General features: G+C 42.3%; 1 protein-coding gene across 12 annotated transcripts in view; it reads left to right on the top strand.

The window, feature by feature from the left end:
• BTRC (beta-transducin repeat containing E3 ubiquitin protein ligase) overlaps positions 1-24,415 on the top strand; it is a 545,063-nt gene that overhangs the window by 237,492 nt on the left and 283,156 nt on the right. For all 12 annotated transcript variants that reach the window (XR_003857906.1, XR_003857907.1, XM_029610228.1 and 9 more), the window contains one exon: positions 5,985-6,074. Coding sequence is in view for 10 of the 12 variants with exons in the window: in XM_029610228.1 (XP_029466088.1) it covers positions 5,985-6,074 (90 nt within the window). In the remaining 2 variants the exon portion in view is untranslated. The remainder of the gene's footprint in view (positions 1-5,984; positions 6,075-24,415) is intronic.

The raw sequence follows: 24,415 nt of genomic DNA, 5'->3' as shown, positions 1-24,415 counted from the left end.
TGAAGTGGGATAAGCTCGGGCTGACACCAGGCTGGATCCCACCCCCTATGTCCTGAATGCCTGTCCTCGCTCCCCCAGAGCAGGTTTGTAAAAGCAAAATGGCTCAATACATGACATGGCAGCATTGTGGCTTCAACCGCTGCCATTAGTTTTACTTTTCATGAAGCACATTCTGAAATAGTTTTGTTGAATTTTTCAAGCCTTAGTGTGTTGCATCTTATTATGCTCTTTGTGTATCGCTTTCTAGTTCACGATAAGATTTGATGCACATGGAGGGGGGGAGGGCATGTTTGTTTTTTGATTTTGTTTTTTTTGCCTGAAGGGTTATTTAAGACACTTTCCATGGGACTTTTTTCACGTTAAAAGAATGCAACTTGATAGCAAATTTTTGTCATTTTAAATATATACCTTGTAGAAAATAAGAGGATTTCAACAATCAATCCCTTTTAGTGTGTTATATGTTTCACCTGACAAGTAAACCCTCTATTGATTAGCCATTACTTTGTTAGATAATCTTGTGTCATTGAATCCATTGTAAAAATTAAACTCTTTAAAATGTTCTACCCTAGCAGCAGTGTGAAAATTGAAAACTTGTTCAGAATTATAGCTAGCTTTCAATGTGATGGTTGTTTTCAACAAATAGGCATCTGATGACTTTGTTAGCATACTTGGAATTTTTTTGCACAGGTCTGAAACTAGCATACAAAGGAAATGCAACCTGCTTTTAGTAGATAATGATGCTGTTTATCAAATTACCTATAATGTTTATTTACAAATGTGCTTTTAAAGTGTTATCAACCTTCAATTAAAATCTGAATTTGTGAAATTCACAAATACAGCATATGTTTAAAAAAATCATTAAAACTATGAAAGTATTAATCTGAAAAAAAGCATAAAAGCATGATGCATGGGGATAATTTTCAAAAGGATTTGCATGTGTAAAACTAGGTTTTAAACGTGTAAATGTGCTTTATGCTGGTAAGTGGACTTCTGAAATTTGCTACAATATATACCATTGATTTTTCAGTAGGTTATATAGGTGTACATGCACTTAACATGGGTAAATGGGCTTTTGAAAATTATTTGGATAGTATTTTACATTTACACTAGTAATTCCTTTGAAAATTGTCTTCCCTGGAGGTAATTTTCAAAGGAAAATGTAACATACTATCAGAGCAATTTTCAAAAGCCCATTTACCCATGTTAAGTACACTTAATGCAGGTAAAATCTATTGACAATTCACTAGCATATAGTGTAGCAGTTTTCAAAGGCTTTTGAAAATTGCTACACTATATGCTATTGAGTTGTCAGTTTCATCACTTTACTTATCATTAGCATGCAAGATTCAGGTTAAAATCTCCTGTCTGACAAAGTTAATTGAAGTAATAAACTTGGACTGCAGGTGGGAGAGAACATGATAGAAACATGGTGGAAGAAACAAATCCATATGGCCTATCTAGTCTGCCCATTCACATCAACTGTTCTGCTTAAAAGTCACATGTAGAATGCAATTCTTGGAGAAGGTACGCACCTACCTCCAAAACATCATTAGCGTGCTATTACCAATGGAGGTGGGTTCCTTTTTGTTTGACCTTCGTGAGTATCCGTTTCTGAACATATATGTTAAGAAATGGAGTAGAAAAGTTTTATTGCTAGCTGAAAAAGCTATATTACAGAAATAGTTGGTACTGGAACCGCCTTCGCTAATGCAATTAAGAAACGCAGTGCATCATTTGTGTATTATGGAAAAATATGTGGAAAAGATGGCCATTTTAAAAGAGGTCAGGATTTCATGAGAATATGGGACAGATATATCCAGGCATAGCCACACAGAGTGCAGAGCTTAGTATTGAATGACATAACTTTTATGTGAGGAAACGATAAGGAGAAGATGGAGCAGGTTGTCTCCGTTTTCATATAAGGCTAGCTGGTCTCTGAGGGGAGGGGAGGAGAATTATGTTTCTTGTTTAACATAAAATGTTCTCAGAAGGTACTGGGTAAGGCATAAAATCCCTACCACTTTCTTAGAGAGATCCTTTGTGTTTTCCCCATGCTTTCTTAAATTCAGATACTGGCCTGGTCTCTACCACCTCCACAGGGAAGCTGTTCCATGCATCCACCACCCTGTTCATTACTACAGTGTGATACTGGCTAGTTGGTGGAAGAGGAGGACCTGAGGTTCAGTCTCAGAGAATACCACCTCATTCTGTTGACCAACAAGGCTGTCTTCTGCTGCAAGATGTATAGATGAAGAAGATAATATAGGAATAAAAACAAAATTGCAAGTTGATATTGGCTTATTAAGAAAAAGATTTTAAAAGGGCTATGTGCGCGCCCAGAAACGCAAGTATCTCACCGTGCACAAAACACTTATAAGATTAAAATTCTTTAACAAGGTCAATTTTTCAATGGATACCTCAGTGCCTATGGCAACACCCCCCTAACCCCAACCCACTTACCGAAAACTCACCCCAAATCAAAGTGCCCATGTGTGTTGTGTGCCGGCTGAGGAAAATTAAAGGCTATGCACGTCGGTGCTGGCTCCGCCTGTGGAACGCCCATGCCCTGCCCCTTTTCCACCCACATCGATGTACGCGTGCCCTTCCAGCCCTTCCACATCGATGTACGCGTGCCCTTCCAGCCATTTATGCCTGTAAGTGGCTCAGGCCACTTACAGGCATAAATGGCCATTTTTGCACGTGCAAGGCTTTTAAAATCTACCTTAAAATATTTTACACCAGTGTTTGGTGGGAAAAAATATTCTGAACTTATTTCAGAAATTGATTTTGTTCTCTTGGTTCTAAAGTAAAAACTTCTAGATTACCATCCCTAATTTCATGGAAACATAGTACAAGATTATAAATCTGAAATTACTAGTCTTTTATAGGCCTTTTTTCCAAAGTTCAGTTCAGACACAGTTCACAATTATGAAGAACTTTTTTTTAACTATATCATAAAAAATATTTTAAGGGAGATCTCCCGTTTAACCTACATCAATATGTAGTCTCAGGTCATAATGAAATTGAAATGAAATTAGTTTAATCTGAAAGTTTTCATATTACATTTTATTACCCTTTGCACATGAAAAGGAGTGCCTTTTTGTATGCAGTAGTGTTATCTATCATTTATATCTTCATTTATAAGAAAGAGGAGGGGTCGAGAAGAGAGGCCTGGTCATTGTTCTTCTTGGGGGGAGGGCTTCCTCCTGCCCCCCCTCCTCCTTTCACCCCCCCTCCTTTCACCCTTCCTATCCTTACACATACCCTGACACCTCCCTCCTCAAGAAAAACAACAAAGGCTCAGTAGAGCCGACATAATTTATGGTACTATGTTGTGGCCGCAGAGCCTTCATTGCTTTTCTTGGGGACAGACCTCTCTTCCTGGCCCCCACGCCTCTCGTCTTTCTTTCCTGTTTCCCCTTCAGACCCCTCCTCTTTCTCATCAGCATCCTACCTTTATCCCTGTCCCCCTTCTCTTTAAGCATCCCACCTCTCTCCTTATCCCCACTCCTCCTTGCTTTCTCCCCATTTCCCTCTTCAGCACCCTGTATACTTTATCTTCCCCCATCCTCCCCTCCCCCTTCAGCACCCCACATCCCTCTCCCATCTCCACTCCCTCTTGCTCTCTCCCCTTGTCCCATCCTTCTCTTCTTTTCCCTGCTTCCACTCCCTTCCTCTTGCTCTCCTATCCCTGCTCCCACTCCTGTTCTCTCTGTCCTTCCTGTCCTTACCTCTACGCACTTCCCACAAGACAAATGACAAAGGCTCAGTCACCCTTACTTTCTCAGAAAACCCAAATCATCATAAAAAATAAGCTAGCACAAATTTTAAAACTTAAATTGTTTAGAAGAGGGACAGTCATATGTGAAAAACTCTATGGAAACACCTATAGAGTTTTTCCACATATGATTGTCCCTCTTCTAAACAATTTAAATTTTAAGAAATATAGTGCTTCAGAATTTTTTCCCCCCTGTCCTCACTTTTGTCCACCACACAAAGCTCTGATAGTCATCTGGAAAAATGAGTAATTTTTTTTTCCACTGATCTTCTCTCAGAAAAATTACTTTTTGCCACTGATTTTATTTTCCTATTTTTATTCTTGTGAAAATAAACCCTGATAGATTCCTGGGAAAAATAATTTAAAATAATGAAAATGCAGGTCCTTACTTATAAGCCATTATTTTTTCCCCAACTTTTTTCTTTGCATGTAATTACCACAACCAAGTGAGTCAGCAGATAAACCTTTCCAGAAGCCAGGTTTATACTTATCTTCTCAATGTGTCCCTCTTTTGCTGGCAACCTTGAATGCCGAAAGCATACTGCCATCTACATGTCTTCAATTCACTTTCTGGATTATGCTTCTTTGAGGCATCTGTGTGGTTGAGTAGCAGCAGGAAACTGTGTAGCCCTATTGCTGCTACTTGCTGGAGGTGCCTGCTGTTTCCTCTCTATCATCCTGCTCTTGATGTTCTGATCAGCAGTAGTAATCCTGCCCATCAAGGTGCTTGGTGGTTTCTGCTGCTGATCTTTTCTTCTAGCCTTCAGTTTGTATCCCATCACTAGTATGCATTTTTTGCACCAGGTGACTGGAAGATACCAAATGCTGCTGCTTGATCAAATGGTTGATCAAATGGTATCGAGGATATGTTTTTTTATGCAACTCTATTTGGTGTGGTATTTGCCCCTTCGTTATAAACACTGTGAAATAGCTATATTTTACTTGGTCTTGATTGTGTTACTTCCTTTGAACTATGGGGCTGCTGCAGTATCAAGAGTGAAAAAACATGCGTCCAAACTGAGTGCACATTTTTTCAGTGCACACACATCCCCCTCTCCTGGGCACCCAGTGCAATAGGCAAAGGAGCTGCCACGCCAAAAAGGACGTGCTAGGGATAAATTGTGAGTCCATAGCCGTCCATGGCATTAGGCACCCAGAAGATGTGGCTGTGCACGAGTTAGGAAAACGAACACTTGTAAATTGAGCGTCCGTTTTCCTAATCTGACCGCCGTCAAGATGTTTTTTTCATGCTGCTTCCTGTGGTTCCCCCTAATTTTACACGCATTAATTCTTGGGTGTAAAAACATGCATGTCAGGCGCGCGATGATTTTTTGCATCAAGGGCAACAGTTAACAGTCTCATTTACATGTGATAAGTGCAGTTAGCTAGGAGCCTGTTTGGATGTGCTAATCCCCTTTTTGCATTGGGTGTTAGCCTAGCACCTCCAATCATGTGCTAGCCTGGGCACACGTTATTGCATCGGCCCCCTCGGTGCTGCTCTTTCAATTGGCTTATGCATAAGCAAGAGAAATGCCATCACTGTTGAACAGAAAGCTTTTCTCCATCTTAGTTGACCTATATATTTAACAAATTTTAAACCTTTAAATATGTTTTTAGTTTTATTGCACATTAGTTGATTTTGCCTTCTGCAGCATACATTATTACAGCCTAAGTGGCAGGCAAGTCTACTTTAACCATAAAAAAGCTTTCAAATCTTGAGCATTTGAAAGACTTTTTTCTTTTTTTTAAATATCCAGTCCTAAACTATGGATGTGCATTCATTTGAAATGAAAGTGTAAACATGACAAATAAGCCCATTTTTTTGTTTCATTTCAAGCAAACCAAAAACACTTTTTTTTTTTTGTGATCTAGAGCATCATAGTTCCCAAAATGAAAAAACAAAAGCAAACCTACCCTAAACAAAAAAAACAAACAAAATCTCCAAAAGACATAACTAAGATGTATAAAATTAGTTCGCACATCCCTATCAACATTATACAAATTGCTTGTATCCAAAATAAGCAGTTGGGGAAAAAGGAATGTGAAGGTACCACATTGGAGAGGAAAAAGTCGACATTTTGTTTGATAGATGAAATTAGTAAAATGCATATATAGAAACTTAATTTTGAAATTAAAAAGTAATGAAACCTTGGAAAATTGAAATCTTCATGAGACATGATCATTTTCAAATCTGTTCTCTTTACAGACCTATAACAGTTGTGCAAGATTATGCTTAAACCAGGAAACTATATGTCTAGGAAGCACTGCTATGAAGACTGAAAGTTGTGTGTCCAAAGTATGTACCATCATGGATCAACTTGAAAGTACAGTGATTTACCAACTGCTGTGATTTGAGATATTTTGTGTCAGTTTTGACTTTGGTACCATTAACTATCTACCTGAAAAATGCTGATTCATCAAATCATTTTCCCATAGACATAAAGGGAGAAATGCCTTAGTGAATCCCTTAATTTGTCCAGTTTAGAAATATTTTTCCTAGCATGTAGACAGATGGACTCAAGACCAGTGGGTTATGCACCTCTACAAGCAGATGGAGACGGAGCAAACTGACTTCACAATATATATATACTCCTTCAGTAACATCAGCCTGCCAGTATTCTCCGTCTCCAGCAGATGGTGGACGTGCTTCTCCATTCTGGGGATTGCTTCAGCTTTTAGAAGGAGAATTTTGAAAGGGAAATTGCCCTGCTCTCCTGTGGTGATACCAGATTGTCCCTCCCCCAATTGAAAATTCCTGAAGTGATTTCCGTGGTCTCTCAGATGTATGCCTTGGGTCTGGTAGCTGATTGGCATGGACTTAGCTGATTGTACAGCGTAAAGGCAGTGGGTGCAGGAAGCCAAGCGAGGTGGTGATGGTATATGCCCTCTCCCCCTGCAGCCAGAGACAGTCTCTGTACTCAGCCAGGAAGGGCTGAGCTCACGTAAGTGTTACAAAAAAAAAACTTAGAGACAGTGAAGTTGGGTTGATTTCAGGGATTCCCCTTCTCTGGTCTCCAAGTTCGTTTTGACCCGAGGGATGTTCAGGGATGGGGGGCAGCATGGCGGGTTGAACAGCTTCTTTTGGCTAGGCCCCCACTCTGAGGCTTTTCCACTGTGCTGCGACTGTTTTTGCACACTGTTGCATGTGCATTCGGCTGCCCTCTTCTGGACTTGGTTCAGCGATGTTTCTGGTGCTGTGTGTACAAGTTGTGCATCCAGGTTTCTGGACGCTTAAGTTGGGCGTCCAGGTTGTAGTGACGAACGGTTTGGAGGCACATTTCTTCTGGGTGCACTAATTGGCTTCGTTTGTGTGTGCTTAGGTTGGGACCTAATCTTTGGATGCCCAAAAAAAAAAAAAATGGTATGGCGCCTATAGCTAAGAAACCTAAGCACCTTGCCCTGTGCGCTGGCTATCATATACGGGTATCTCAGCCTGGTGTGCTCTCTAACTTGTGCCAGAACTGTTTCAAGGATCAGGGAGAATTACCTTCCTCTGATTTTACTAAGCCTGGTTCTTCCCAGTCTGATGAGGTTATGGGTATAGATGTGTCAGGAGGAACGCCTAATATTGGAACTTCTTCACTGGTTCCTCAGCAGGGGATGGCAGCTCAGTGGGTGCTGCACAAGTGTCTCCTGGCTTTAGTTTAGATCCTTCTACCTTTTTCTTGGATATCATTTTTTCAGGGACTACGATCCTTCCTTCAGGTGCAGTCCTCAGCCCTATCCAATCCTGTCAGACCAGCTCCTCAGACGGTGACTTCTCCCTTCTCCGGAACTACATTTAAGTGCCGAAGGACCCATCAAGCTTCAGGTATTCCTGACAGGAATCCAGAGGGCACCAATGATAAGGCAGATCCTGACTCTCTGGATGATGGGGAAATCCCCACAGGATTGGAACCATATAGGAATATAAGGTGGTTCTTTCATATAGATGAACTGTTCGCCCCAATCTCCCAGACATTGAAGAATCTGGGAATCCCTGCGGTGGATTCCATGTCTGAACCAAAGTAAAATCCCATTTTGGTTTCTTTGCGTAAAGCCTCTTGTTTTTTCCCTAGTTATGGAGGCCATTCAAGAATTGACTGATCTGAGTGGGACTCCCCGGAAGCAAATTTTAAAGGGGATCAAACCTTGGAAGGGCCTATACCCTCTGGTTCCAGTGGTGAGAGAGCACATGAGTTTTCCGAAAGTGGATGCGCTTGTCTGTGCTGTCTTTAAACGGACTACTATCCCTGTGAAGGGAGCGGCTTTGAAGAATGTGCATGATAGGAGAATTGAGGCCATCCTTAAACAAGCATTTGAAGCAGTGGTAATGACACTGTAGAAAGCTTCCTGTTGTTCCCTGGTGGCTCGCTCTTGTTTGCTTCTCTTTTAGGAGGTTGATGACTCTGGAGTGAATTCCAGGGCAGTTATGGAACCCACCGCCACCTTTTTAGAAGATGCGGGCTGCGATTTGGTCCACACCTCACCAGAAGAATGGCTTCGGTAATAGCGGCCAGATACCAGTTAGGGCTGAGGAATTGGAAGGCCAGTATGATCTCCCAGGCAAATCTAACGAAATTGCCCTTTAAAGACTTGCTCTTTTTTTGAAAACAAGTTAGAGAAGTTGGCCTGAAAGTGTGGCAAATCTCGGTTGCCAGACGATAAGAAACAGTTACAGTGCCCCTTTGGTATGAGGGGTCATCTAAGAGGTTCAAAGCCTTCGTCTCTACAGAGGGAACCACCTTTCAGAGGATTCAGTCTTTTGGCAGGTCTCAGTCCTTTTACCCTAGACAGCACAAGCAAGGCAGGGGCTTGGGTAGCGGAACCTCCCAAGACTCCCAATGAAGGCTTGCTGAACCACCCCCATGAACAGGAGATAGGGGCATGCCTCTTTCTCTTGTATCAGAGGTGGGTCGAGATCACATCGGACCAGTGGCACCTGGAAGTGATATGAGAAAGATCTGCACTGTAATTTCACAGTGCTCCTCTGGATGGGTTCATGGTGTCTCTCTGCCACTCCCTGTAGAAGTTTTTCTGCCAGAAGCTCATATTCATAAGCTAATGTCCCAAGTGCATTTTTTGGTGAACACTATATGCCTGATAGTATGGTCCTGTCCACAGGAAGTGGACAGGACCCTGGAAGTGGTGCTGTGGGTGAGAGCACATATGCGTCCACTTCAATGCTTCCTACTGTCTCGTTGGAACCTGCAGTCTCAGGACCATTTGATTCGGCTTCACCTGCTGGTGGAAGTCTGCTCTCACCTCCAGTGGTGGTTGTAAGTGGATCACCTGAGAAAGGGAGTCTTCCTGACATCGCTGGACTGGTTGATACTCATGACAGATGCGAGCCTCCAAGGTTGGGGAGCTCACTGTCAGGAACTGTCTGCGCAAAGGCGCTGGAATTCAAAGGAGTCTTTCTGGAACATCAATCGCCTGGAAGCCCGGCTGGTCCGGCTGGCATGCTTGCAGCTCAGCGACAGACTGCAGGGTTGAGCGATCTGGGTAATGTTGGATAAAGCAATGACAGTGGCTTACATCAGTTGATAGGGGGGAACCAAGAGCCAGCAAGTGTCGCAAGAAATAAACCAGCTAATGGAATGGGCAGAAATGCATCTTCAGGACATTTTAGCATCTCGCATTGCAGGAAAAGACAATATAAGAGCAGACTTTCTCAACTGAGAATTGGTATTGTCGGAAGAGGCATTTCAGTTGATAATGAATTGCTGGGGCCTTCCCTTTCTAGACCTGCTGGTGACTTCTCGCAATTCGAAAGTTCATCAATTCTTCAGTCGCAGCAGAGATCTGAAGTCCCTGGGTATTGATCCTCTTGTGCAGGCCTGGCCGGAAGACAAGCTGCTGTATGCCTTTCCCTTGTGGCCCACATTGGACAGAATAGTTCGGAGGGTTGAAGGTCACAGGGGGATGGTGCTCTTGGGGGTACCAGATTGGTCTAGGAGACCATAATATGTAGATCTGCGAAGACTCCTGTTGGACTGCCCCCTCCGTCTTCAGCCGCACAGGAATCTGTTGCAGCAGGGTCCTGTCCTTCATGAAGATCTGACTTGGTTTTGTCTTACAGTATGGCCCTTGAGAGAGCTTGCCTGTTGAAGCATGGATATTCTGCTGCAGTGATTGCCACCTTGCTTCGAGCACGAAAATTCTTCACTTCCTTAGCCTGTGTGTGGGTTTGGCGTGTGTTTGAGGCTTGGTGTGAAGATGGAGGTGTGCTTCCTTGTTCAGTTAAGGGCCCGCTCATTTTGGAATTCCTACAGGATGGGTTGAATAAAGGATTGGCCCTTAATTCCTTGAAGGTACAGATAGCGGCTCTTGCCTGGTGAATGGTGAATCCTTGTTGTCTCATCCTGATGTGGCCCGCTTCTTGAGGGGAGTGAAACATCTTTATCCTCCCCTGTGGTTATTGGTTCCTTTATGGAGACTTAATCTGGTGTTGGATTTCTTGGCAGGTCTTACATTTCAGCCACTGGTGAGGCCTTTCATTGTGGCTACTGACCTTGAAAACGTTTTTTCTTATGGCGATATGTTCTGCGTGTCGAATTTCTGAGCTGCAGGCCTTGTCTTGCTGGGAGCTGTTCTTTTGGGTGATTCCAGGAGTAATACAGCTGCGTACTGTTTCATCTTTTTTGCCTAAGGTGGTCTCCGATTTTCACTTGAATCAATCCATTTCCTTGATGTCCTTGGATAAGAAAGAGATGCAGAGGAATATCGCCTGTTGCATTCCTTGGGTGTCAAGAGACATGTCGTGAGGTATCTGGAGGTTTCTAAACCTTTCTGAAAGATAGATTGCCTGTTTGTCCTTCATGGTGGAGGAAAACAGGGTGAACCAACTTCATGGGCTACAATAGCTCACTGGATTAAGGAGGTGATCCAGCCGTGTATGTAGCTGCTAAAAAGCCATTGCCTACTCAGGTTAGGGCTCATTCCACTGGGGCTCAGGCAATGTCATGGGTGGAGCTTAGATTGTTCTCGCCCATCGACATTTGCTGAGCTGCGACGTGGTCTTCCTTACACACCCTTTCTGGGTTTTATCATCTAGATGTTAAGGCCTAGGAGGATGCAGCCTTTTGCACATGCAGTGTTGACTGGACTGTGGGCAGCCTCCCATCCTGTTCGGGAGTAGCTTGGGTACATCCCATTGGTCCTGAGTCCTTGATGTACACAGATGGACTCAGCTTCCCGCCAGTGGCTGCTGAATCGTTGTGTTATGGTCCTCCTGTGTGGTTTCGGGGATTACTGGTAAGAGGTCATCCAGTCCCTAGACTAGACTCACCTAAGATATGACTTGACCGCCTAACCGACTGCCCACCTGACCCTCGCCCTTTCTTTTTTCTCTCCCTACCCAATTGACCCTCACCCTCGCTATCTTCTCTCCCCCCCTCCCAACCTCTTGAGGTCTTCTCCTCATCTTCCCCTTCCATCGTTCACTTCACCCTGCTGATTTTCCTGATTGCTTTATATAACTTTATTGTTGAAACTAACATGTACATTTGTATATATATCTCGTATTATCATCCCCTGCCCTATTAACCGCTACCTGTTAATGTTATTATTGTAAAGCTTGTTCCTAAGTTATTATTATTATTATTATTATTATTGTAAAGCTTGTTGCTAAGTTATGTTACATTGTGAACCGAGGTGATGTTTTGCAAACGTGCCTTGGTATATAAGAAACCATTAAATAAATAAAATAAAATAAATAATAGTATTCATACGTTCTTGCCTGAGTTCAGTGTTTCTTGTTGGTTGAGTACAGAAATGGATGTCTGTTTTTAATCAAGTTTTTGTTAGTCTGTCCACAGTTGCTTTTGAAGAGAATACTGGCAGGCTGATTTCACTGCAGGAGTATATATACTGTGATGTCAGCTTGCTTTGTCTCCATCTGCTGGTAGAGGTGTATAACCCACTGGTCCTGAGTCCATCTGTCTATATTAAGGAAAATGAAATTATCAGGGAAATAGTAATTTCTCCTTTTTTTTAAGTGAACTGTTTGAGACATTCATTGCATCCTGTGGCTAAGCTTCTGTTATATTTCTGTACTTTAAAAGAAGAGTTCATATATGTTAAACTGACACTTCTGCTACATTGACTTCCCGAACATTTGAGCAAATTGTTGCATCTCTGCTAAGCATCAACAGATAAGTAGTGTTATTTAAACAATCTCCTTGAAGAAACTAATATTTGACAAAACAGGTCCTTTGTTGGGCTGCTGTGTTTGAACTATGGCAAACATATTTGAGCTCTTTTTTTCATTAGGAAGCTTATGTTGAAGAATAAGGTTTTTATTTTATTTTGCCTGGGAATTTCAATGCTACAACAAAAGAAAAATCAGTGGAAAACTGACTTTTCCACTGATTTTGTTCCTGTGCATTATCAGTGGAAAAATGACTTATGTTTTTTTTTTGTTATTGTTATAACATTGAAATTCCCAAAACAAAACAAAAAAAAACTGAAAGCACTTACACATCCTTTCTTTTTTTATTTAATTGTTACAAGTGTCGAATTAAAAATTAAAGTTTGAGTTTAGAATGGTTTATTTTTGATATTTTATGATTACAATCTTTATTATACACGAGTGTGGATTTAATGTTATAAGTATGAACACATTTATTTATATTTTGCTTGATTTTTCACTCAGTTTTTTAAATTTAGTTTGTGAAATTTTAAAATTGGTTTGCGTGGTCTGCATCAAGTTTTCTACTTATGTACTTTAAGCTTCAACTTTAAAACTTTATAATGCTTTTTTGTTTAATTTGTCTAACCATAAAGCTTTCTAATGATCTTAATACCTGTCAATACTGGCAAAGACATTTCCCAAACATATGGCCTCCTAGGTCCCTTTCATGGTCTGCTCTGAAGGCCTGGATGGGCTGGATGGTCTTCAGCTTACAACAGCCTCTATTCCCCCTGAGATGAGCCCATGGGTTCAGGCAGCCACCAGGACTTCCAATGGTGGCAGGAGCAAGACTGGGCTAAGTGCGGGATTGGAAATAGGAACAGGCAGTAGCTGAAGACGGAAACAGGCAAAGAAGTGGTTCCAAGAGCAAGAACTGTGATACGAGTTTGGCAAGGGAACACAATGATGGTCAGAGATCAACAGCTAAACAGCTAAGACAGACGCCATTGGACCAGCAGAGGTGTGGTAGATAAGACTTCCTTATATACTACAGTCTATTAGGGCCACACCTATTGCTGGTCCAATAGGGAGTAGACATGGGCAGTTCTTCCTGTCTTTTCTTCTTCTGAACTTAACCATGAGGTCTTTGCAGACTCAGAATCCCTGTGGCCTGTTATCATCCTCCAGCTCTGAACTCCTGAGGCCACAGGTTTGTATCCCGCTGCCCCTGACAGTCCCTTGCAAGGTCTGCCAGGGAGACCCAGTTATTTGAGCACCTGTTTTCTCATTAGGACTTCTGGTTTTTACTGGAATTGTAGCCTACCAGACAGACTCAGCAACTAGTTGAATTCAATCATCCCAGCCTGGTTGGGCTGCTGTCTGAACATATGGCTGCCTAGGGTCCCTTTATAACCTTCCAGGCAAACCAGACAGTGTGAACACACGTGTTTGTTACAGATTCTAATTATTATGATGAGCATACAAGATTCTCTGTTTAATCCAGTGCTTAACTCTCACACTCCACCATGTCTTTCTACTAAGCTTAGTAATATAACTTCTGGGCTATCATCCCATCACAGGACCCCCAAAGACCACACCTTATAAGAACATAAGATATGCCATACTGGGTCAGACCAAGGGTCCAACAAGCCCAGTATCTTGTCTCCAAGAATAGCTAGTCCAAGTCACAAATACCTGGCAAGTACCCAAACATTAAATAGATCCCATGCTACTGATGTCAGCAATAAGCAGTGGCTAGTCCCTCTTGATTAATAGAAGTTTATGGACTTCTTTTCCAAGAACTTATCTAAACCTTTTTTAAACCCAGCTACACTAGCTGCCTTAACCACATCCTCTGGCAACAAATTCCAGAGCTTAATTGTGCATTGAATAAAAAAGAATTTTCTCTGATTAGTTTTAAATGTGCTGCTTGCTAACTTCATGGAGTGCCCCCTAGTCCTTCTGTTATCCGAAAGAGTAAATAACCAATTCACATTTACCCGTTCAAGTCTTTTCATGATTTTGTAGACCTCTATCATATCCCCTCTCATCTGTCTCTTATCCAAGCTGAACAGCCCTAGCTTTTTTAACCTTTCCTCATAGGGGAGCCAACTTTCTCCAGTGCAACTATATCTTTTTTGAGATGTGGCAACCAGAACTGCACACAGTATTCAAAATGCGGTTTCACCATGGAGCAATACAGAGGCATTATCTATCTTGAAGGAATGCTACTTTAAACTGCAAACGATAAAAAAACTTAGACCCCCTTCTACACTTCTCGGATTTTCGTACTGTGCTCCAGTCTATTATATTGTCAAAAATAGACTACTGTAATGCACTCCTCCTTGGCATCCCCACATCACACATCAAGCCGTTACAGCTGCTACAAAACGCCGCCGCCCGGATACTGTCAAATTCTAAAAAAAGAGACCATATTACTCCCACCCTCATCCAATTACACTGGCTCCCAATTCGCTCAAGAATACTTTATAAAGTACTCTCCCTCATACACAAAAGTCTGCTACACTCCAATCTCAATTGGATCAACCCCCCCCCCTCCTCCCACGCACCTCCAACAGACCCACCCGCCCTGCCCTGCAAGGAACCTTACGCACACAACCCATCAAATCTCTCAAACTATCCTCCACCATAAGCAGAGCCTTCTCCCTTGCCGGACCCAAGGTATGGAACTCATTGCCCTATGACATACACATGGAGTCCTACACCCCCAAGTTCAAAAAAAAATTGAAAACCTGGCTTTTCCAGCAAGCCTACCCCCTGACACCATCCAACTCATAATTATTCAGCAACCTACGATTAAGTATGCTCCACGACTTCGACCAAGAATGCCCACGACCACCGATTTATGCCTTGACGTATTTGATGACGACTGATGCTTTGTATATAGTTTTATGTATGTTACATTTATAGTTTCTCCCTATTTATTGACCTATTAATTTGCATTGCCTCCTCCCCCGGTTATTTGTATTGTTATCTGTTATTTGTAAGGGCGCTGCCCATAAGTTTTTTGTTCTTTGTGAACCGATACGATGTGCGAACGGCTATCGGTATATAAGAGACGTTAAATAAATAAATAAAATAAATTATGACATCTAAAATGTTATTCCCTATTCCATTCTTAATAAGAACATAAGAATATGCCATACTGGGTCAGACCAAGGGTCCATCAAGCCCAGCATCCTGTTTCCAACAGTGGCCAATCCAGGCCATAAGAACCTGGCAAGTACCCAAAACCTGTCTATGTCCAGCCCGCTGTCCGAAACCTCGGTGTCCTAATCGACCCCCTCCTGAACCTTAAAACTCACATCAGCTCCGTCCTAAAAGGAGGTTTTTACAAACTTAACATCATCAAAAAGCTCAAGCCACTACTTCACACTCATGATCTTAAAACAGTTGTCCAAGCTACCCTCACATCCCAGCTGGACTACTGCAACTCCCTATTCCTTGGACTCCCTCACTCCTCCATCAAACCCCTCCAGATACTTCAAAATGCCACGGCGAGATTCCTCAGCAACACGTGCAGAACAGACCACATGACCTGCACTGGCTCCCTATCTCATTCTGTATCCTGTTCAAAACCCTCACCATCGTTCATAAATCCATTTACAAGAGTGACTCCTCATGGCTCAGCAAACCACTCCGACTCTCCCAATCAGCACGCCCTACCAGAGCAAACCTTGCCTGCACTTTGCAAGTCCCACCCCTCAAGAAGGCCCGCCTCTCCGCAACCAGGGACCGTGCCCTATCTATCGCCGGTCCAACCCAATGGAATGCCCTACCTGCCCACATCCGTCTTGAGCCATGCCCCATGAAGTTCAGAAAAATGCTCAAAACATGGCTCTTCCACCAGGCCTTCCCGGACTAGCGCCCCCCCCCCCCCCCCCCTATTTTCCCCGACCCTCTTCATTGTTAATATGTTCATTCTCATACACACCCTGAATTTTTGTAAATGTTATGTATTATCTTTTTCAATTTTTGTAAATATGTTCATTTCCTCCTCCTTCCCCCCACCCCCCCTCCTCTCATTGCTTGATTCCTGGCTCCTCGTCATAGCCCCTTTTCTGCTGTTTATTGTTCTCCTGTTTCCCCCCCTCCCCGTTCAATGTAATTTCAACCTTTCGTTATGATGTAAACCGATATGATGTGTATTTTAATGTCGGTATAAAAAAGCTGTTAAATAAATAAATATTCCATGTTACCGTTGCTAATAGTGGTGGTTATTATATAAGTCAACTTAATTAATAGCAGGTAATGGACTTCTCCTCCAAGAACTTATCCAATCCTTTTTTAAATACAGCTATACTAACTGCACTAACCACATCCTCTGGCAACAAATTCCAGAGTTTAATTGTGCATTGAGTGAAAAAGAACTTTCTCCGATTAGTTTTAAATGTGCCACATGCTAACTTCATGGAGTGCCCCCTAGTCTTTCTATTATCTGAAAGAGTAAAAAACCGATTCACATCTACCCGTTCTAGACCTCTCATGATTTTAAACACCCCTATCATATCCCCCCTCAGCCGTCTCTTCTCCAAGCTGAAAAGTCCTAACCTCTTTAGTCTTTCCTCATAGGGGAGCTGTTCCATTCCCTTTATCATTTTGGTAGCCCTTCTCTGAATCTTCTCCATCGCAATTATATCTTTTTTGAGATGCGGTGACCAGAATTGTACACAATATTCAAGGTGCGGTCTCACCATGGAGCGATACAGCGGCATTATGACACTTTCCATTTTATTCACCATTCCCTTTCTAATAGTTCCCAATATTCTGTTTGCTTTTTTGACTGCCGCAGCACACTGAACAGACTGTTTCAATGTGTTATCCACTATGACGCCTAGATCTCTTTCTTGGGTAGTAGCACCTAATATGGAACCTAACATTGTGTAACTATAGCATGGGTTATTTTTCCCTATATGCATCACCTTGCACTTGTCCACATTAAATTTCATCTGCCATTTAGATGCCCAATTTTCCAGCCTCACAAGGTCTTCCTGCAATTTATCACAATCTGCTTGTGATTTAACTACTCTGAATAATTTTGTATCATCTGCAAATTTGATTACCTCACTGGTCGTATTTCTTTCCAGATCATTTATAAATATATTGAAAAGTAAGGGTCCCAATACAGATTTATTTATTTATTTATTTATTTGAGGTTTCTTATATACCGAGGCACGTTTGAAACAAACATCACCTCGGTTCACAATATAACATAACTTAGCAACCAGCTTTACAATATTAACATTAACAGGGAGAGGGTTAACAGGGGACAATACATGAATTATATACAGGAATAATATACAAATGTACATGTTAATTTTAACAAATGAGTTAGATAAGGCAGTGACGGTATTTGGGGGAAAGTAATGGAGGGAGGGGAAGAGGAGGAGAATCCTACAGGGGTGGGGGTAGGGAAGGGGGGGAGAGGTCGGGGATTGGTCAGGCGGTCAAGAAGTATCTTTGGTGAGAGATAGTTCGTTAGTCAGGGAACGCTAGTTTGAAAAGCCATGTTTTAAGGTTGTGTTTAAATTTTTTGTGGCAGTGTTCCTGGCGTAGTTGGGAAGGCATTTTGTTCCAGTGGGCGATTCCTGTGATGATGAAAGATCGATCTCTAAAGGTGGAATGCTTCATGAGTTTAGGAGAGGGTATTTGGAGTTTGGCCTGGTGATGTGTTCTTGTGGGTCTTGTTGGAGTGTGGAGCAGGAGATGTTCTGGGAACCATTGCATGTCTTGGTTATGGATGGCTTTGTGTATGAGCGTGAGTACTTTATATATAATCCTAGAGGCTACGGGGAGCCAGTGTAATGATTGAAGGACGGGTGTGATGTGGTCATGACGGTGAGTGTTTGTAAGGATACGAGCGGCAGCATTTTGTAATAGCTGTAGGGGTTGTAGGGTGCTTTTTGGTAATCCTAAGAGGATGGCGTTACAGTAATCAAGTTTGGATAGCATCATAGCTTGCAGCACTGTGCGGAAGTCAGAGGTGTGAAGGAGAGGTTTGATTCTCTTCAAGGTGTGGAGTTTGAAGAATCCGCTTTTTATGGTCCCTGAAATGAATTTTTTGAGGTTGAATTGGTTGTCTATCATAATGCCTAGGTTGCGGGCTTGTGGGGTGGTAGGGTAACTGTGTAGTGCAGTGGTAGGGGGTGGGGGGGGAGGGTAGTTGGGTAGTGTAGGGGAGAGACTGCCTGCGGGGTTGTTAGGGGGGGAAAGAATGAGTATCTCTGTTTTGTTGGTGTTGAGTGCTAGGAAGTTATCGGAGAGCAACTTATTTATCTCAGAAAGTGCAGATCCCTGAGGCACTCCACTGCCCACTCCCTTCCACTGAGAAAATTGTCCATTTAATCCTACTCTCTGTTTCCTGTCTTTTAGCCAGTTTGTAATCCACGAAAGGACATCGCCACCTATCCCATGACTTTTTACTTTTCCTAGAAGCCTCTCAAGAGGAACCTTGTCAAATGCCTTCTGAAAATCCAAGTACACTACATCTACCGGTTCACCTTTAGCCACATGTTTATTAACTCCTTCAAAAAAGTGAAGCAGATTTGTGAGGCAAGACTTGCCTTGGGTAAAGCCATGCTGACTTTGTTCCATTAAACCATGTCTTTCTATATGTTTTGTGAGTGTGATGTTTAGAACACTTTGCATTATTTTTCCTGGCACTGAAGTCAGGCTAATGGGTCTGTAATTTCCCGGATCTCCCCTGGAGCCCTTTTTAAATATGGGGGTTACATTAGCTATCCTCCAGTCTTCAGGTACAATGGATGATTTTAATGATAGGTTACAAACTTTTACTAATAGGTCTGAAATTTCATTTTTTAGTTCTTTCAGAACTCTGGGGTGTATACCATCCGGTCCAGGTGATTTACTACTCTTCAATTTATCAATCAGGTCTACCACATCTTCTAGGTTCACCGTGTTTTGGTTCAGTCCATCTGAATCATTACCCATGAAAACTTTCTCCAGTACGGGTACCTCCCCAACATCCTCTTCAGTAAACACTGAAGAAAAGAAATCGTAACTTTCTCACATCCAAAATATTGTTATAATATTTGTTAAGTTTCATACTATATTTGTTCTTGTATTGGGAAATGTTCTTTACTTTGTTACTCTCTGCCTTTACTCACATTGTTAATTGTAAACCGGGTTGATGTGATTCCTATCATGAAACTCGGTATAATAAAAATAACAAATAAATAAATAAAATAAATAAATTTAATCTTTCCGCGATGGCCTTATCTTCTCTAAGTGCCCCTTTAACCCCTCGATCATCTAATGGTCCAACTGACACCCTCACAGGCTTTCTGCTTCGGATATATTTTTAAAAGTTTTTACTGTGAGTTTTTGCCTCTACGGCCAACTTCTTTACAAATTCTCTCTTAGCCTGTCTTATCAATGTCTTACATTTAACTTGCCAACGTTTATTATTATTTAACATTTTTATATACCGCAATTCATGTAGCAATGTTACATATCATTTCAGTTTACATTATAACATTAAACACGCATGAAAGAATGCGATTACATCGAACAGGTAGATGAACTTGGATCAAGAAAAAAACTTGATTTATGCATTATCCTATTTTCTTCTGTTGGATCCTTCTTCCAATTTTTGAATGAAGATCTTTTGGCTAAAATAGCTTCTTTCATCTCCCCTTTTAACCATGCCAGTAATTGTTTTGCCTGCTTTCCACCTTTCTTAATGTGTGGAATACATCTGGATTGTGCTTCTTGGATGGTATTTTTTAACAGTAACCACGCCTCTTGCACACTTTTTACTTTTGTAGCTGCTCCTTTCAGTTTTTTTCTATTTTTCTCATTTTATCAAAGTTTCCCTTTTGAAAGTTTAGCACGAGAACCGTGGATTTGCTTACTTTACCCCGTCCAGTCATTAATTCAAATTTGATCATATTATGATCACTATTGCCAAGCAGCCCCACCACTGTTACCTCTCTCATCAAATCCTGTGCTCCACTGAGAATTAGGTCTAAAATTGCTCCCTCTCTCGTCTGTTCCTGAACCAATTGCTCCATAAAGCTATCATTTATTCCATCCAGGAACTTTATCTCTGTAGAGTGTCCCGATGATACATTTACCCAGTCAATATTGGGGTAATTGAAGTCTCGTAATCCAAACTGAGAAGGAGCAGAAAACCTTGCACGTAAGCAAGTATCACAATACACTGGTGCAGGATAATGAATCTTTAATCACCACAATTTCAATAATAGTCATAATCAGTTCCAATGGATAAAGGATCTCAATGTTAATGATGGCGACTCCAAACCGTTCAAAATGACAGCGTTTAAATTGATCCCCCGACACGGTCCCGTGTTTCGCCAGGCTGCGTCGGGGGGGGACCAAGGGTATATTTAAATCTAAGATATAAAAACACAGATATCAGTCAGTATAAAAAAAGGTGAAGAGGGCTACATAGTACTAACCTTTACTGATGTACATACCTTTACAGAGATACCCGGAGCGCGCAAGCCCACACAGGTGTGAACCATTTAAACAAAAAGAGGCGCGAACCCTGGCAGCTCTCGCGAGAGCTGTCAGAGCTAACAGCTGGTCTCGGTGGATCCGTACAGTTAATAGAATAGATTCCACTCAATTTCTTTGTTAAGTCCAGAGGGAGCTACAGTGTCCAAAGTAAAGATCCACCGCTGCTCCCTCCGACCCAGGATCTCGGGGTAGTTACCGCCCCGGGAGGGGCGGCGCACCACCTCGATCACCAGGAAGGAGAGGTCAGCGATGGAATGCTCACACGCCAGCCAGTGGGACACTAGAGGTTCATCAAGTCTATGTAAACGGATATTAGAACAATGTTCTATAATCCGAGTTTTCAACATACGGGTGGTCTTACCTACATAAAGAAGAGGGCATGGGCATTTCACTATGTATACAACCCCTTTAGTAAGACAGTCCGAGGGAGAACGGAGTTTAAATACCCGTCCAGAATTGGGGTGCAAAAACTCAGATATGGTTGTGGTGTGACTGCACATAGTGCAGTGACCACAGAGTCCATGCATGCCTAGACTCTCGGGTTGGTGGCTGGCTGTGTCAGTGTGAACTAACGTGTCACGTAAGTTCCTGCCACGCCTGAAAGTAAAGCGCAGCGGACTGTGTAACAAGTCTGTGAGGGACAGAGGGGACCAGTGTCTCCGTATCGTCTCAGCAACGGATCTACCCATAATCGAGAAAGGCAAAATACAATTGTTGGACTCATCAGAAGGATTGTGGGATGGTAAAAACAGCCATTCCCGATTCGTGTATAGTGCTCTTTTAAAAGCTCTCTTAATTACCCGATACGGATAGCCACGGGCCAAAAACCGGCTCACCATCGCTGACCTCTCCTTCCTGGTGATCGAGGTGGTGCGCCGCCCCTCCCGGGGCGGTAACTACCCCGAGATCCTGGGTCGGAGGGAGCAGCGGTGGATCTTTACTTTGGACACTGTAGCTCCCTCTGGACTTAACAAAGAAATTGAGTGGAATCTATTCTATTAACTGTACGGATCCACCGAGACCAGCTGTTAGCTCTGACAGCTCTCGCGAGAGCTGCCAGGGTTCGCGCCTCTTTTTGTTTAAATGGTTCACACCTGTGTGGGCTTGCGCGCTCCGGGTATCTCTGTAAAGGTATGTACATCAGTAAAGGTTAGTACTATGTAGCCCTCTTCACCTTTTTTTATACTGACTGATATCTGTGTTTTTATATCTTAGATTTAAATATACCCTTGGTCCCCCCCGACGCAGCCTGGCGAAACACGGGACCGTGTCGGGGGATCAATTTAAACGCTGTCATTTTGAACGGTTTGGAGTCGCCATCATTAACATTGAGATCCTTTATCCATTGGAACTGATTATGACTATTATTGAAATTGTGGTGATTAAAGATTCATTATCCTGCACCAGTGTATTGTGGTAATTGAAGTCTCCCATTATTACCACACTACCAATTTGGTTAGCTTCCCTAATTTCTCTTAGCATTTCACTGTCAGTCTCACCATCTTGACCAGGTGGACGGTAGTATACTCCTATTACTATAGTCTTCCCCGACACACAAGGGATTTCTACCCATAAAGATTCAATTGTGCCTTTAGTCTCATGCAGGATGTTTATCCTGTTGGACTCTATGCCATCCCGGACATAAAGTGCCACACCGCCTCCCGGGTGCTCCTCTCTATCATTGCGATATAATTTGTACCCCGGTATAGCACTGTCCCATTGGTTGTCCTCCTTCCTAACATTGTTTTTTTGACTGCCACAGCACACTGAGCCGACAGTTTCAATTTAATATCAACTATGATGCCCAGATCTTTTTTCTGAATGGTAACTCCTAAAATGGAACCTAATATTGTGTAGCTACAGCATGGGTTATTTTTACCTATTTGCATTACCTTGCACTTGTCCAATTAAATTTCTTCTGCCATAGGGGACGCCCAATTTTCCAGTCTCACAAGCTCCTCCTGTAATTATCACAATCCATTTGTTATTTAACTACTCTGAATAATTTTGTATCATCTGCAAATGTGATCACCTCAATCATCAGACCTCTTTCTAGATCATTTATAAATATATGAAAAAGCACCAGTGCAAGTACAGTTTCCTGAGGCATTCCACTGTTTAACTTTTTCCACTGTGAAGACAGACTATTTAATCCTACTCTGTTTCCTGTCTTTTAATCAGATTACAATCCACAAAAGGACATTGCCTCCTATCCCATGACTTTTTAGTTTTCTTAGAAGCCTCTGATAACGGACTTTTTCAAACGCCTTCTGAAAATCCGAATACACCACATTACCAGTTCACATTTATCCATATGCTTTAGTCCTGGGGGAATTCTGCTGTACTTCGCAGCGCAGAATTTGTGCAGAATTCCCCCCCCCCTGCACAGAATTGCCATTTTCTGTGCAAAATAGCCAAATTCTGCGCAGAAAATAGCAGAGATCATCCCGACATGCCGCAAACGGAGCGATCCTGCATGTGCCACAGGATGCGCTCTGTTTGCGGCAAAGATGAAGGCCTCAGTGTGCTGTTCGCGGCGAAGATGGAAGGCCCCCGTGTGCCACAAATGGAGTGTGCTCTGCTCGTGACAAAGATGGAAGGCCCTGGGGAGAGTGAATGTGTGTATGTGAGAGAGGAGAGGGGGAGGGGAGGGTGAGAGAGAGCAGGAGGGTGTGAGAGAGCGCATGGAAGATAAGAGAGTGGGGGGGATGCTCGATTATGGGTTTCAGAGAGAGGGAGCCTATATGAGGAGATTGTGAAGGAGTGTGTGTGTGTGTGAGATTGGGAGCTCTTGTGTATGAAAAAGAGATCGTGTGTATGTGAGGGTGCTAGCCTGTGTGAAAGGATTGTGTATATGTGAGACAGAGCCTGTGTGAACGGGTGTGTGAGAGAGAGACATAGGCAGCCTGTGTGAAGATGTATGTGTGAGAGAGAAAGGGAGCTTGTGTGGGTGTGTATGCAAGAAAGAGGGCCCTGTATGAGGGGATATGTGTGTGTGTGTGCGCGCGAGAGAGTGAGGTAGCCTGTATGAGGGTGTGTGTATGTGTATTATTTATTTATTTATGGTTTTTATATATCGATCTTCTTACATTATATGTAAATCAAATCGGTTTACAGAGAACAGTTGAATAAGCTTGCTTGTGGGCAATTACATATAACAAAGAACTTTTTTGAGTAACATATTGTATAACTTTTTTGAATAACTTTTTTGAGTAACATTTAAAAACATAACATTTAAAACATAAGAGCAAAATATACATGGCACAACAAAGTCTTATATGTCTAAATCTTAATGTTTTAGATTGAGCTTTTCTAAATAGCATTTAAAGGAGAAATAAAAAGCCAAAAAAGACAATGTCTAAAATATGGTATTATGGAATATTCCTAGTTCCTAATTCTACAGATGTCTTACAGGAGTTTGTTAACAGTAGTCTAAGATAATTTACTTCTGCATTGGTAATTCGAAGCGATCAGGGAGGAATGGGGATGGGTAGAGTAAGGGTGAGGGGTCGGGATGGGTGGGCAGGGAGCATGTATGTGAGAGAGGAAGGGACAGAGGGAGCCTGTGTGAGAGGAAGTACTGAGAACGGTGTCAAACTCTGGGACTGGCAATAGAGTGGAAGGGGTTGAGACTAGAGGTGGAGGGGAGAGATACTGGCAGGTGGAGGAGTTGGGGCCTGAGAGGGCAAAGTGGCCAGGGGAGTAGGGAGAGCGAGTGGAAGGGACACTCTTACAGTGAATTTCTAGGGAAATTCTGTTCAAAATATTTAAAATTCTGCATCTTGAAGTAATAACTTTTTTCTGTATTAATTTAATATGTAATTACTTAGACTGTCATGTAAATTGTGTTATTTTGACCAATATAAAGTTTGCAGAATTTTAAGTTTTTGTGCGCATAATTTTACATTTATTTGCGCAGAATTCCCCCAGGAGTAATACTTATTCACCCGTCCAACAAAATGTAACCGATGTGATGCAAGACTTCCCTTGGGTATATCCTT

The sequence above is a fragment of the Rhinatrema bivittatum genome, chromosome 7, assembly GCF_901001135.1.
Source record: "Rhinatrema bivittatum chromosome 7, aRhiBiv1.1, whole genome shotgun sequence".
In the NCBI taxonomy this organism is placed as follows: Eukaryota; Metazoa; Chordata; class Amphibia; order Gymnophiona; family Rhinatrematidae; genus Rhinatrema; species Rhinatrema bivittatum.
This window is presented reverse-complemented; position numbering and strand designations above follow the sequence as displayed.